General features: G+C 40.6%; 1 protein-coding gene across 1 annotated transcript; it reads right to left on the bottom strand.

Moving 5' to 3' along the window:
- Positions 1-12,606: 12,606 nt before the first annotated feature.
- LOC113893589 (endogenous retrovirus group K member 7 Gag polyprotein-like) lies at positions 12,607-14,019 on the bottom strand. Its single transcript, XM_027543503.1, is given in 2 exon segments — positions 12,607-13,598; positions 13,601-14,019. Coding segments are annotated over 2 exon segments (1,395 nt in total). The 5' UTR covers positions 14,004-14,019.
- Between the last annotated feature and the right edge of the window lie 2,650 nt (positions 14,020-16,669).

Raw genomic sequence — 16,669 nt, forward strand, 5'->3', positions numbered from 1 at the left:
TGGTTTCACCTATTTCCATTTATTGGACTTGACACCATTTTTAGCTCTTCAGTTCCGTGTCAAAATACACAGCAGTTTTGTTCATTTAGATGTGTGTGTGTGTGTGTGTGTGTGTGTGTAAGTTAATTAAAATTACTTTCAAACAGAATCTTGGAATCTCTTTAGAGATACTTGTGAACAACTTGGGTGTCACAAGTTTAGGGATCAACTGCACAATATTTGTGTTCATGCTTCTGTTAATCTTTAGTTGAAAGGAGAAACAGCTAGATGCTCTGCTCTTTAAAATAATTCTTTAATCAGTTCCTTCTGAAATTTTCTACAATTTTTCCTCAGTGCCTCTATTCTAAACCTGAGTGTATGAAATTGATATATCTAAATATTTAGTGATCCCATAATATTTTTTTCAGTTATGCAGGCTTAAGACAATGATTATTAATGCTTTGGTCTGTGTTTGATTCAGGCCTGAGCACAATAATGCTATTTAGTCCAACTTGGAGTTCGTATTTAGGTTCTGATTCTTGCTTAATTTTTATTTAATTCCTGGTAGATAAGATCATATATATCTATTTGATATGAATTAACCCATAGCATGAGGCTTCCCAGGTGGCACAGTGATAAAGAATCCACCTGCCAATGCAGGAGACACAGGACACTCAGTTTGATCCCTGGGTTGGGAAGGTCCCCCAGAGGAGGAAATGGCAACCCACTCCAGTATTCTTCCTGGAAAATCCCATGGACAGAGGAGCCTGGCAGACTACAGTCTGTGGGGTGGCGTAGAGTCAGACACGACTGAGCACACATGCACACACACACACAGAGCTCACGGCATGACCAAATCTTCATCAAAGTGAGTTTTTACCTGCATAGTCATAAAATATTATCATAATAGCACCATTATAGCCTCAAACTTTTCACAATATCATCAGTGGTTATTCATTAGATTTCCATTTAACATGACATTGAATTAAAGTACTACCACGATTTACAGTTTGATGACAATTAGAGTGACATATTGCTGCTGCTGCTGCTGAGTCGCTTCAGGCATGTCTGACTCTGTGTGACCCTATGGACAGCAGCCCACCAGGCTCCTCTGTCCACAGGATTCTCTAGGCAAGAATACTGGAGTGGGTTGCCATTTAGGTTGGTGCAAAAGTAATAACAGTTTCAGGCTGTAAATTTTAAATCATTACAACTAGGCTCAAACACATCTTTATTAATCAGAATAGGAACCATTACAATCAACACAGCTTTGCCAACTAGAAATAAATTTGCTTATTCTTGCAGTAAAAAACAAAGAAAAACCCCACGCTTTGGGATTCGATGAACTCTCAGCATTTTCTGCGTCCTGCTGGTTGTGGAAGCGTTTTCCCTGCAAAAAGTTGTTGAGCTGCTTGAAGGAGTGGTAGTCAGCTGGCAAGAGGTCAGGTGAATATGGCAGATGGGCCAAACTTCATAGCCCAATTCATTCAACTTTTGAAGCATTGGTTGTGTGACATGCAATCGTGCATTATCTCAGAGAATTGGGCCCTTTTTGTTGACCAGTGCTGGCTGCAGGTGCATCTCATCGATTTGCTGAGCATACTTCTGAGATACAATGGTTTTGTCGAGATTCAGAAGGCTGTAGTGGAGATGGGCAGCAGACTGCCAAATAGTGACCAGTATAGAATGAGGACATTTATTGTAACATACTACAGACTTGCTTTTTTTGGGGTTCAAGTTTGGCTTTGGGAAGTGCTTTGAAGCTTCTTCTTGGTCTAACCATTGAGTTAGTTGTTGCTGCTTGTTTTATAAAATCCACTTTTTGTCACACATTACAATCAGATTTAGAAATGGTTCATTGTTGTTGCATAGAATAAGAGAAGCCACTTCAAAATGATTTTTTTGATTTGTAGTCAGCTCGTGATGCACCCACTAATCGAGACTTTTCACCTTTCCAATTTGCTTCAAACAACAAACAACCATAGAATGACCGACACTGAGTTTTGGGGCAACTTCTCATGTAGCTGTAAGAGCATCAGCTGTGATGATGCTCTCGGTTGGTTGTCATAAACTTCCTATAGCCAGCCACTACACTCTTCATCTTCAAGGCTCTTGTCTCTTTTGTAAAGCTTCTTGAACCACCACTCCACTGTCCATTCGTTAGCAGTTCCTGGGCCAAATGCATTGTTGATGTTGCAAGTTGTCTCCACTGCTTTATGACCCATTTTGAACTTGAACAAGAAAATTGCTTGAATTTGCTTTTTGTCTAACATTATTTCCATGGTCTAAAATGCATATAAAAAATAGCAAGTAATAATTCACTAGCAAAAAAACATAAAGCTAGAAATGCACATTAAAATCATGTATAACATAACCGCATTTATTTAAAAAGGTACTCCAATATCAAATGGCAAAGTTCAACAATGCAAAACTGCAATTACTTTTGCATCAACCTAATAGTTGAATCCAACATTTTAAACTCTGTACCTATAAAGCTGTTTAATAAATATATTTTTAGGAGTTTCTATTTTAGGGACCGGGAACAATTCAGCATTTTTTGTTAAGATTTGCATTATTGAAAACTGAGTCTGGTGCACAAATGCTGCATGATTGACGATGCTTCTGTACCCTCTAGTGGTCTGATGCAGAACTGAAATAACAAGAATCTCCAAGGAAAATTGCCTGGGAATTCTGGGGTCTGGGCAACAGTACCTGCATGTACATGGCCATAAATTTTAAAAGGCAAAGATAAGAGATTTAAGACCAGGCTTCTATAGTGGGGTAATGTGAGTGTGGATTTTCATCCTCTAAGTTGGTTTTTACAGGCATGACAGAAGGAGTAGTGATAGTTTAAAAAAGTTCCCCCTCTCCTGCTTTAAATTTCTTAATTTCTCTGAAATACTGGAGCTAGTAAAATGTTAAGGGCTTCCCAGTTAGCGTTAGTGGTAAAGAACCTGCCTGCCAATGCAGAAGGCATAGGAGACTCAGGTTCGATCCCTAGGTCGGGAAGATCCCTTGGAAGAGGGCATGGCAACCTGCTCCAGTATTCTTGCTTAGAGAATCCCGTGGACAGAAGACCCTGGAGGGTTACAGTCCATAGGATTGCAAAGAGCCAGACATGATTGAAGAGACTTGGCATGCACACACAGTATGTCAAAACAAATGTTCTCTATCTATAAGGTTTCTCCTCAGTGACGTTATTGATGTTTGGGTTCTGTAATTCTTTGTTGTCCACCCTCATCCCTCACCCTCTGCATTGTAAGATGTTTAGCAGCATCCCTGGCTTCTTACCTACTAAATAGAGTAGCATCCCCAGTCGTGATAACCAAAATCATTTCCAGTATTGCCAAACATCCCTTGGGGGAAATTTCCCCCCTTGATTGAGAATCATCTTAATGCTTCCTGTTAGGTAAAATGGGAGTAATTCATCAATCAAAATAAATAGCTCATTTAAGACTTAGTATGAGTCAGATGGATAAAGAAGCTGTGGTACATATATACAATGGAATACTATTCAGCCATAAAAGGGAATGTATTTGAATCCATTCTAATGAGGTGCACGGACCTAGAGCCTATTATACAGAGTGAAGTAAGTCAGAAAGAGAAAGATAAATATCATATACCGACACATATATATGGAATCTAAAGAGATGGCACTGATGGATTTATTTTCAGGGCAGCAATGGAGAAACAGACATAGAGAACAGACCTATAGACATGCGAGGAGGAGAGGAGGGGGAAGGTGAAGTGTCTGGAGAGACTAACATGGAAATTTATAACACTGTATGTAAAACAGATAGGCAATGGGAATTTGCTGTATGACTCAGGGAACTCAAACAGGGATGCTGTGACAATCTAGAAGGGTAAGATGGGGAGAAAGATGGGAGGGAGGTCCAGGAGGGAGGGGACATGGGTGTACCTATGGCTGATTCTTGTTGATGTGTGCCAGAAAACCACAAAATTCTGTAAAGCAATTATCCTTCAGTTAAAAAATTAAAAAAAAAAAAAAAAGACAGCATGAGTCAGGCCATGTACCTGTATTATTTAATTTAATCCTTTTTACAATCCTCAGAAGTCAATCCTTTACAGTCAGTCCAGATAGTAAAATTGTCTCCATTTTACTGATGAGGAAATTAAGGCTCAGAGGAGTTGAGCAATTTTCATGACATCACATAGGTAAGTGGGAGAGCCACACTAAATTCCAAGTGGTCTGGTTCTGGAATCTGCATTTGCAAACATTCTACTGGTGGTCCAGTGGATAAGAATCTGCCTTGCAATGCAGAGGACATGGGTTCGATCTTTGGTCTGGGAAGATCCTACATGCTGTGGGGCATCTAAGTCCATGCCCCACAACTACGAAGCCAGTGCTGTAGAGCCCACAAGCCACAATTACTGAGCCCATATTACCGAAGCCTGCATGCCCTAGAGCCTGTTCTCCACAACTAGAGAAGCCATAGCAGTGAGAAGCCCATGATCTCACTGCAACTAGAGAGCAGCCCCACCTCACTGCAACTAGAGAAACCCCATGAGCAGCAACAAAGACCCAGTGAAGCCAAAAACAAACAAACAAAAACAGAAGAGAGAATAAGTATATATTGCAAAAGTATAACTCCTTATTAAGCCCCCCAAAGGAATGAACAACAGAATTACTAATTTATGGGTAATAATAATCTACAGATGCCAATTTATGGTAATTTTCTGAACTGACAAAACAGAAAGGAAAGATAGTGTGTTGACCTTGTCAGAGGAAGATTCATTTTTTTCATGCAAGTCCCCACTCTCCATACAGAGGTGGAAATGTATAAAACAAAGCTCCTGTGCTCTGAAGCTTGCTCATATTGTTGCAAGCAATAAGTAAATGAACAAATGTCTAATATTTCATATAGCAGTATGCCATGGAGAAAATAAAGCAAGTTAAAGGGGATGGAGAGGGTCTGAGAAGAGGTAGAGAGCTTCTGTTTTACACACGGTGATGGGGAAGTACTCCAAGTAGTGAGACAGCAAGTGCGAAGGCCCTGAGGCAGGAGCAGAGTTGACGTGGGAGCAGCTTGGAGTGTAAGAGCAAAGCAAGAAGCCAGTGAAACTGGAGCAGAGTGAGTGAGGGGGAGTGGCAGATGAGACAGAGCGCGGAAGACCAAGGATGCCCTGAGGTGTAGCAGGCCTTTGTAAAAAGACTTCTCAACTTTTTACTGAGATGAATATTTATCAAGAATTGCCATTATCTGACTTATTTTTCAAAAGACTAAGTCAATCTTCTCTCTCTTATTTGGGAAATAATTTATTATGATGCTTAAGAGTGTAAGTTCTGGGATCAGACTGACCTCATTTTAAAAGATGACTTTAAGAACGTACTCCCTGTGGGCTTTGGGGCAAGTAATTTAACTTATCTGAGCCTCTGAATTCTTATCTGTAGAAAAGATACAGTAATATCCTAGTTAACTGAATCGAAGAGCCTTTAGATATAAGATGCACCATGATTTTGTGTACTAGCAAGAAAATTACAAAACAACACTGCTAATCACACATGAATCAGACAGACCAGGCTTTCCAAGTGTGAAAATGTCCTTAAGCAGTTTTTTGGGTATTTAGTCATCTACCCTGACGTCATTTGCATTGCTTGGCATGTAATAGCCAATTATTTCACCTAAAGCTCAGTAATGAAAGAAAGCATAGCTTCATCTCTTTGTTAGTGACCTCATTTCTTAGGGCCCCTTAAAGCATTTGGTGGTCGCTTTGTAAGAAAATCAGGAATCAGGGTCTTTACTGTAATGAATACTTGCTTTACTAATACCAAATTTGATCCACTTTCTTGATAAGCTTTTATGCTGGTTCTGCTCATAAAATAACCTTCAGTTTAAAACCAGATCATAGTGTAAAAGATTTTTAAACAACAATTCAACCCAACATGTGTAGTGCCAAGGATGTGCATACGTCAACTGAAGTGACAGGATTATGAGTTTACACATTCACAGACAATGATAGAATTACATCATGTCTGCCCTCTAGTCTACGGTGATTGTAAGGTGACATCTTGTGTTAAAATGTCTTATATCTGTGGGTGTGCATCACCGACTGAATGAACAAGAATTTGAGCAAACTCCAGGAAATAGGGGAAGACAGAGGAGCCTATCGAGCTGCAGTCCATGGGGGTGCAATGAGTTGGACACGACTTAGTGACTGAATGACAACAACAAATATGTGTGTCTATCTATGTGATATTATGATATATATATATTATATCATAATATAATATTACCATATAATGTATTATATGATGTTATATCATATGATAATATCATATTATATATACATTATTGTTGTTTAGTTGCTAAGTTGTGTCTGACTCTTTGCAACCCCATGGACTGTAGCCCATCAGGCTCCTCTGTCCATGGGATTTTTCAGGCAAGAATACTGGAGTGGGTTGCCATTTCCTTCTCCAGGGGATCTTCCTGACTCATGGATTGAACCTACTTCTCTTGTATTGGCAGGCAGATTCTTTACCACTGAGCCACCAGGGAAATCCATGTGTGTATATATTAAATTTAAATAAACACACAATCTACCTGTGTATGTATTTATTTTAAAATTGATGGAATATGGGATAATGCCTGCCCTAAAGAGTTAGAATTAGCATGGGAAGTTCCTGGCTCATTGTTAGTCACCAGAAACTATTAGTTATCATTCTCATCTCTATGAAGACTTTATATTACAAGCTTCCATCTCTTTCTATAAGACTCCCTAACTTAATTTCCTCTGTTTTACACAGGCTCAGATCTTTCAATTCTAATTACTCAGGTGGCTCTTCCTCCTTCCGCACTTTCTACTCTCAGAAGCAAATAAAATTACAAGTCTCTAACTCCCTAAACATTTTTTTTTCCCCAAAGTCATTAATCAATGGCTCATATTAAGTAAAAAAATTGCCTCAGTTCTCTGGAGAACCTTTCTATGGCATAATAGATTCTTCCTTATTTCCTATCCCCTGAGCAGCTATTAAATTAAGATAGATATTTGTCTTGCAATTTTTTTATTCTCTTGATGATTTGAAACACTAAGGGAACTTTATCACTTTGTCTTGTGTTAGTTGCTTAGTCGTGTCCAGCTCTTTGTGACCCTATGGACTGTGGCCCACCAGGCTCCTCTGTCCATGGAATTCTCCAGGAAAGAATGCTGGAGTGAGTTGCCACACCCTTCTCCAGGGGATCTTTCGGACTTGGACCAAACCAGGTCTCCTGCACTCTCTTTTATATTTATTCATCGGCATGCTTGGTTGGTCCACCCTTCTCAGAGAAGGTCATGATTAGCTGATAAGCTCAGTATCCTGGTTTATCCTTCTAATCCTAATGTCATGTGAGATCATTTAAAGAAAAGATTGGAGGCAGCAACATGGCTGATTATTATTTACCCCACGCCTTTTTACATCTTCCTGGGAGGTTGCACTTCTTGACCACCTGCCTCATCAAATTAAAACAAGAATGAAAATAGCTGGGGTGGGGAGGCAAGAGATCAAAAGGAGGTCTAGGAGGAAGCCCATCTCTGGGACCAGTTTGCCCTCATTATGTGCAAGCTGGGAATGGCCTGGGTGCTCAGCTGTCCCGGAATCTCAGGCAAGGCAAAGAGCTTGTCAGTGTCTACCAGTCCCACGTGATTAACAGCCTCTTAAATCTTTAGATTAAATTGCTTCCAGGTCTTTGAGAGCAGGTGGTCTGTTCAGCACTATAAACTGTGGAATGTCAAAGAGGGGGGGATGTATCCATTTGTGAGGGCAGATGGGCAGCTAAAAAGGCCTTCATTCTTTGGTTGAGCCCACTTACTTAATCTGGGTAGAGTGTCATAAAGTTCAAGATTGGGTACCTTTAAAATTATTGATTATAATTTAAGGTAATCTATCTAAACTGCAGCACTAAAAGTACTTCATCATTAAAAGTGCTCTAAGCAGTTTAATCCACTTGTATTGGCACCTAGATTGTAATTCGTAAAGAGGACAGGGGCCAGATAGTTGCCTCAGAGGTCACTTAAATTCTAATTGATTTTCCCTGAAGTTTCTAAACAACCTGACATGTTGATCCTCCAATGCTTTTGACAGTCAGCTCTGTCTCAGTTGGATATGTTTCAGTTAACAAATTAATATTTTTTGTTTCATTCTTCAAATTCATACAAAAATGAACCCTGAGGCATTTTAACAGCCTATTCTTGTTAGGAATGTCTAGAGTCCTGCTCTTCCTTAAAAAAAAAAAAAAATTAAAAAAAAAAAAAATTTGAACATCCAAACACCTGTGGGTTTTAAGAGGCCTCCCTCTGGCATGTTTCAGATAAAGAAAATGGTTATGAAGAGAGAGAAGTCATTCATTGTAATTTGTAACCATGCACTGATCTTATCCAGTAAGGATCTGTTTTCAGATGAGAAATACACAGTCTAGACAGGAAGAAGGAAGTGGTGGGGAGCAGGAAACAGCAGGCTCTTTGTGTCTCTATGGATTTAACCTCTGGGCAACCATACATTGTGGGTTGGGGGGAAAGGATTAGCGAAGCTGAGGGAACTAAATACATATTAACGTTCACACACAGACACATGATTAAAAGTCAACCTGTTCTTGCTAAGAGTCTGTTATATGCAGAGTGTTCTCCCTGGAAGGAAAGATAAGAGCGATTCTCATTGATCTTACAGAGATTTGTCTTATTCTCTGTCAAATGAAGTTAGAATTTGATTGAAAGCCACCTAAAGCTTTTTTTTTTTTTTTTTTTTTGAGACTCTAGACTGATCACCTATCTGATGCCATAACCCCTACTACCAGGGCATTTTCAGTTCTGAGATTATTCTGGGAAATATTCTGTCCATGGAGACTTTGGGAGGATCTGATTTTGTTTGTCCAGCTTCAAACCAACCTGCCAAAAATAATTTTGACTATCTGCTATTTGCCTATTTTCCTAGAAGACGATAACTTTATTAAAAGTGTGGTAAATTGCATTCTTGGCCCTAATTAATCACCCAGTCCCTGTAACCACTCTGTTTGCTAGGTGACTTTGAAGCTATCCTACTAAAGGAGTAGAGAGCTATTCAGTGACCATCTGGTCCTTGTTTACTCAGGAGTTTCCTGGTTCTAGCATGAAAATTTCCTCATTCTGGGAAGCCCCCTATGTCTTAGGCAACTGAAGATTCTTGACCACCCTTACTTAGCAAAGTATGTTTTCTTACATGCTTTTACTTTGGGCTTGGCCACGTGATTTTCTTGGCCAACAGAATGAAACTGAAATGGCAGTGTAGGTTCTGAGCCTAAGGCATTAAAAGACACTGTATGTTTGTGGTTTTGCCATCACCATGAGAAGGACATGCTCTGATTACCCCATTAGTTCAAGGAGGAAGAGTGGTGTACAGAGCAGAGCCAACTTCAGCTGAGCAGCTCAGCCAAGCCCAGTTTATATCAGCCTACCCCAGAAAAGCTAGGTTTGCATGAGTGATAATACATTCGTTTGTTCTTTTGAACCACTGATTTTTGCTGTGCTTTATAACTCAGAAATAATTAGCCTATACTAATCAGTAAGAAAATGCACTGGTCATAACAAACACTCTCTTCCAACAACACAAGAGAAGACTCTATACATGGACATCACCAGATGGTCAACACCGAAATCAGATTGATTATATTCTTTGCAGCCAAAGATGGAGAAGCTCTATACAGTCAGCAAAAACAAGACCAGGAGCTGACTGTGGCTCAGACCATGAACTCCTTATTGCCAAATTCAGACTTAAATTGAAGAAAGTAGGGAAAACCACTATACCATTCAGGTATGAACTAAATCAAATCCCTTATGATTATACAGTGAAAGTGAGAAATAGATTTAAGGGACTAGATCTGATAGATAGAGTGCCTGATGAACTATGGAATAAGGTTTGTGACATTGTACAGGAGACAGGGATCAAGACCATCCCCGTGGAAAAGAAATGCAAAAAAGCAAACTGGCTGTCTGGGGAGGCCTTACAAATAGCTGTGAAAAGAAGAGAAGCGAAAAGCAAAGGAGAAAAGGAAAGATATAAACATCTGAATGCAGAGTTCCAAAGAATAGCAAGAAGAGATAAGAAAGCCTTCTTCAGCGATCAACGCCAAGAAATAGAGGAAAACAAGAGACTGGGAAAGACTAGAGATCTCTTCAAGAAAATCAGAGATACCAAAGGAACATTTCATGCAAAGATGGGCTCGATAAAGGACAGAAATGGTATGGACCTAACAGAAGCAGAAGACATTGAGAAGAGATGGCAAGAATAGACAGAAGAACTGTACAAAAAAGATCTTCACGACCCAGATAATCATGATGGTGTGATCACTGACCTAGAGCCAGACATCCTGGAATGTGAAGTCAAGTGGGCCTTAGAAAGCATCACTACGAACAAAGCTAGTGGAGATGATGGAATTCCAGTTGAGCTATTTCAAATCCTGAAAGATGATGCTGTGAAAGTGCTGCACTCAATATGCCCTCAAATTTGGAAAACTCAGCAGTGGCCACAGGACTGGAAAAGCTCAGTTTTCATTCCAATCCCAAAGAAAGGCAATGCCAAAGAATGCTCAAACTACCACACAATTGCACTCATCTCACACGCTAGTAAAGTAATGCTCAAAATTCTCCAAGCCAGGCTTCAGCAATATGTGAACCGTGAACTTCCAGATGTTCAAGATGGTTTTAGAAAAGGCAGAGGAACCAGAGATCAAATTGCCAATATCTGCTGGATCATGGAAAAAGCAAGAGAGTTCCAGAAAAACATCTATTTCTGCTTTATTGACTATGCCAAAGCCTTTGACTGTGTGGATCACAAAAAAACTGTGGAAAATTCTGAAAGAGATGGGAATACCAGACCACCTGATCTGCCTCTTGAGAAATTTGTATGCAGGTCAGGAAGCAACAGTTAGAACTGGACATGGAACAACAGACTGGTTCCAAATAGGAAAAGGAGTTCATCAAGGGTGTATATTCTCACCCTGTTTATTTAACTTCTATGCAGAGTACATCATGAGAAACGCTGGACTGGAAGAAACACAAGCTGGAATCAAGATTGCCGGGAGAAATATCAATAACCTCAGATATGCAGATGACATCACCCTTATGGCAGAAAGTGAAGAGGAACTCAAAAGCCTCTTGATGAAAGTGAAAGTGGAGAGTGAAGAAGTTGGCTTAAAGCTCAACATTCAGAAAATGAAGATCATGGCATCCGGTCCCACCACTTCATGGGAAATAGATGGGGAAACAGTGGAAACAGTGTCAGACTTTATTTTTCTGGGCTCCAAAATCACTACAGATGGTGACTGCAGCCATGAAATTAAAAGACACTTACTCCTTGGAAGGAAAGTTATGACCAACCTAGATAGCATATTGAAAAGCAGAGACATTACTTTGCCAACAAAGGTTCGTCTAGTCAAGGCTATGGTTTTTCCTGGGGTCATGTATGGATGTGAGAGTTGGACTGGGAAGAAGGCTGAGTTCCGAAGAATTGATGCTTTTGAACTGTGGTGTTGGAGAAGACTCTTGAGAGTCCCTTGGACTGCAAGGAGATCCAACCAGTCCATTCTGAAGGAGATCAGCCCTGGGATTTCTTTGGAAGGAATGACGCTAAAGCTGAAACTCCAGTACTTTGGCCACCTCATGAGAAGAGTTGATTCTTTGGAAAATGCTGGTGCCAGCCGGCAAAGTCAATCAGGTCCGGAGAACGTGTTTTATGTGAGATAGACAATTGCGTACAAAATAATTGAAATTTTTTTCTAGTGTATCCTGGACCATTGTCTGCTTTTATGGTCTTAGGGGTTCCCATAACAGCAAAACATTTAATGCAATGAGCTATACAATGTTTGCTAGCTTCTCCAGATTGTAGAGAGGCATGTAAAAAGCCGGAGAAGGTGTCAATAGTAACATGAACAAATTTTTGTTTACCAAATTCAGGAATATGGGTAACATCCATTTGCCATATATGGCTTGGCAACAATCCTCGAGGATTAACTCCATAATGGGGGACTCTAAAAAATTGAGGACATGTTGACACTGCTTAACAATCTGTCTGGCAGCTTCTCAAGTAATGCCAAATTGAAGTCTTAAACTATTACTGTTTTGATGGTGTAAGCTGTGGGAAGTTTTTGCCATTTGTTCTAATGAAGGAAATATCATACATGTAGCTTCGTCAGCCAAAGCATTGCCTCGTGCTAAAGGTCCAGGAAGCCCAGAGTGAGCACTAATATGACCAAAATAGCATTTATTAACTCTAGAACAAATTAAATGTTGTATATCACGAAAAAGAGTTTGGATAGTAGAATTCAGGGTACCAATAAATGGAACAGTCTCAATAGTGTTTAAGGCTCTTATGATATATTGACTGTCAGAATATAAATTAAATGGAGCAGAGATTTGTAATAGAGCCTGAAAAACGGCAAATAGTTCTACTTCTTGAGCAGATTTATAATATTAGTACGCCAGGCGGCAGTATCGTCCTGTATAATCAAACTAGCTATTCCATTAGAAGAGCCATCAGTAAATACAGTTGGGGCGTCGGCAAGGGGCTGAGAAACAACGATTTTTGGGAAGAGAAATTGGTGATAATGAGCAAATTGCAAAATTTTATCTGAGGGATAATGATTATCAAGCCGTCTACTAAAACCAGCTAAGGCAATAACTCAATTTAGTCAACACCATTCCCGCCTGCTCATCTCTTATCATTTTACTAATTGTCTCAAGCGGGCAGGCAACAAAATCCTGATGTGGTTCATCTGGCCCCTGGCGAATTTTAGATAAATCTTCAGTCTTTTTATCAGAATTTGGAAGCTTTTTCCATGCTCGTAGAGCCGCAGCATTAATCTGAGGGTAGGCTCCAGGCAAATAATTAAGTTGACTATTAGTGTCTTGATAATCTCCCTCTCCCACCATCATTTCATAAGTGGTGTTCAGTCCCTGTCGCCGATTGATATCGGCTGTGATCCCACACTGCTCAGCAAACTCAGATTTCCATAGTAAATAATCTCCTCCAGATAAACAAGCTCGAGCAACCTGTTTCCAATCATTAGGTGGCAGATTTTGATTTCCTAAAGCCTCTGTAATAGCCTGAGTAAACAGCACAGTCGGGCCGTATTGTGCACAAGCCATTTTTAACTCTTTCAGTTGCTTAAAGGGCAGCGGTTCATAATACCTCTGCTGTTAAGCATTTTCAAATACTGGATAGATTCCTGAAAACCCGGGAATATGTTCTCCTTCTTCGTTAGCTTGCTTAATCGCTTGTTGAAGAGGAGATAATAATATCTCACTTGTAATTTTTACGTTTTCACCGGGCAAAGAAGCAGGGATAGATATAAGCCCTTGTGTTTCTACGAAAGGCGGAGGTGGATCGAGTCCAGCAAGAACTGAGGGAGGATATGCTGGAGGCACAGGCTGGCTGGAGTGGGAGTCTCCCTGTGCATCCTTCTTTACTGCTATAACAATCTTCTGAATTAAATTCTCCAGCTGTTCTTCAGAAAGCCCTGAATGCTTTAATTCCCCTTTTGCTGAGGGGGGTTGCATGTTAACCATCATTTCCCAAGGCATATCCTCTCTATGGTACTGAGCTGCTTGTTCATTTAACTCTTCCTGTTCATCAGAGCTTAACACATCATACTCCCTTCAGCCTTACAAGCTGTTCCCTCAGGCACAGCATAAAGCGGCTCAGGCGGAGGGGCGGAAGGCTCTGCAACTTCGGGTTTTGTGGAATCCCTGAGAGCCGTTTGAATTTTATGTCCCTCATGTTCAGGATCCAGACAGTCTCTTATGAGAGTCCACAAAGAAAAAGCATCCACAGGAACATGATTGGGACCATGTAAGGAATAGTATGTCTGCAATTGTTTTCCTACTTTTTTCCAAGTTTCCAGACTAACTGTTCCTTCCTCTGGAAACCAGGGACAAACCTCTTCTATAAAAAGTAAAAACTTCTCTAGCTGTAACTTATTTACATGAATTCCCCTACCTTTTAACATAGTTTTCAACATATGTACAAATAACTGGCGGCTATTGCCTTGTGCCATGATTTATTACTCTCGACAATCACCCTCCCTGCACTTTACTTTAATAATTAGGAATTCCTTGTCACTTACCTCAATCTTGGCGGGCAGCAGCCGTCGTCGCGCTCCGATTCCCGAGTCCCTGTTCGGGCGCCACCTGCCGGTGCCAGCCGGCAAAGTCGATCAGGTCCCGAGAACGTGCACGGCGGGGCTGAGAAAGGAAACTAAAGCAAGAGACTACAAAGATGGGGTCGAGAGGTTCAGACACGTCTCCACGAAGGGACGCAGTCTGACACCAACGTTATTCAGCATCTTATATTTATATAGAAAAGCGTGAGAAAGACAAGACAGTTGACATTTTTTCTTGGTTGACCTATACATCTTACAAACAGTCACAAGAAATCTTGAGAGCATGGGAATGGCACCCTGTTATTATTTCTTACACCAGATAACATTTCCCTGTGCGTGAGAAGTTTGCACAGAACTCCAGGTGTCTGCAGTAAATAAGCGCCTAATCTCTGGGGTGGCGGGACAGAGAGCTATGTTTGCAAGCAAACCCTCAAGGACTGAGGCAGCTCCCAGAGCTTGTGTCCTTTGGACAAAGGACCCTGTTCTCATGGGCAGCTCCCCGCAGGAAAAGACCCTGATGGTGGGAGGGATTGGGGGCAGGAGGAGAAGGGGATGACAGAGGATGAGATGGCTGGATGGCATCACTGACTCGATGGACGTGAGTCTCAGTGAACTCTGGGGGTTGGTGATGGACAGGGAGGCCTGGCGTGCAGCGATTCATGGGGTCGCAAAGAGTCGGACACGACTGAGCGACTGATCTGATCTGATCTGATCTGAATCAGTGTTATTGGGGGCTTTCCAAATGGTGCTAGTTATAAAGAACTGCCTGCCAATGCAGGTGATGTAAGAAATGTGGGTTCGATCCCTGGGTCAGGAAGATCCCCTGAAGAAGGAAATGGCAACCCACTCCAGTATTCTTGCCTGGAGAATCCCATGGACAGAGGAGCCTGGTGGGCTACAGTCCATGGTGTCGCAAAGAGTTGGACATGACTGAAGCAACTTAGCATGCACACAGCATGCACACAATCAGTATTATTAGTACCCAGGAGTGGGTTAAAATGGGCTCCCCTAATGGCTCAGATGGTAAAGAATCCACCTGCAATGCAGGAGACCCGGGTTCCATCCCTGAGTGGGAAGATCCTCTGGAGAAGGAAAAGGCAACCCACTCTAGTACTCTTACCTGGAAAATCCCAGGGATGGAGGAGTCTGAAAGCTACAGTCCATGGGGTCACAAAGAGTCAATGACTGAGTGACTTCACTTTCACTTTAGTAGGTTAAAAGCTTTACATAGATCATCTTCTGCTACCATGCCATGAAATAGTAATGTAATTATTTTCCAGCTGGAAAAAGTTATAGATAGAAAGATGGAATAAACGCCCAAAACAAGCAACGAGCTGATTCCAAACCTGCTTTTAAAGTAATCCAATATCTCAAAGTTTCTAAAAGTATTCAACGAATACAAGCTCATTGTGAAAGAGTCAAGCAAACCTTGCATATATAAATAGGAAACATAAATGAGAAAAAAGTAAAACGTCATCTCTTTTCCTTCCTGCCCCTCCCCCTTTCTCATTTCTGAAATCTTCCTTTCTGAGGTAGTCACTATTCATCTTTAGGCATGAATTCTCCAGGATGATTTTCTGTGCATTGTATAAGCATGTTTCTTTATTTTAAATTTTTATGCAAATAAATATATACTATTCTGAAGTGCTTTTTTTTTCCTTTGATAACTTGGACATCCTTCTATGCCAGTGCATACAGAGGAACTTCAGGTTCTTTTATTAACTGTATATCACTCCCTAGTATGATGGCATCATAATTTGAGTTTTCTCTTAACAATAAACATGTCCATTGATTCTAACTTTTCATTCTTCTAAACAATTACTCCATGAACTTTCTTTTCATATATTATGCTGCACATATGTATTTTTTATGTTTAAAAAATCCTAGAAATTAATTTTGTGCACAATTGTACATCCGTGTTTCATAATTTTTTTTTCTTTTAACAAAATATGTGCAAAACATTGTACTTGTGCACAATCAGCCAATGCTCACTGGATACTGAATTCTCTTTCTGAACCCATCCTTCCCTCTTCCCCTCCCCAGGCTTCCCTGGTTGGAGGCATTTTGTATGGCATTCATGGGCGCCTGTGAAGTGCATTAGCTGTACCTGTTTGTCCCCAGATGAAGTGGGTTGGGTTGCTATCAGCTGTTGAGTTTGTTGTTCTTCCGTTCCACATAGCATGAATGATTCTTTGGAAGCTTTACCCATCATCCTGAAAGACCCCATCCACTGCAGGTGTTTGCTGCTTAAATGACAAGTTGGTGATAAATTTCTTCAATGGAAACATTTGTCCCATTAAAGAGTGAAATCATGGCATGCAGTGGGGGTATGGAGTCACCTTAAGGTAGGCTCAGTCATTGTTTCTATTTAAACTGTCTAGACTATTTAGTTTAGACTGTTAAAGTGTCTCATATGAAGAGATTCAAAGCCTTCTGCCTTATCATATAGGTTCCTCTGGTTGGAGAAAAAACTTCAGAAACAGAGAAAGACTTTATCAAAAGAGAAGAGAAAAAGATGGGAGGTATGGGATTAACATGTATTGCATGTCTGCTATGGGTCA

This window comes from Bos indicus x Bos taurus, chromosome 5 (genome assembly GCF_003369695.1).
Source record: "Bos indicus x Bos taurus breed Angus x Brahman F1 hybrid chromosome 5, Bos_hybrid_MaternalHap_v2.0, whole genome shotgun sequence".
In the NCBI taxonomy this organism is placed as follows: domain Eukaryota; kingdom Metazoa; phylum Chordata; class Mammalia; order Artiodactyla; family Bovidae; genus Bos; species Bos indicus x Bos taurus.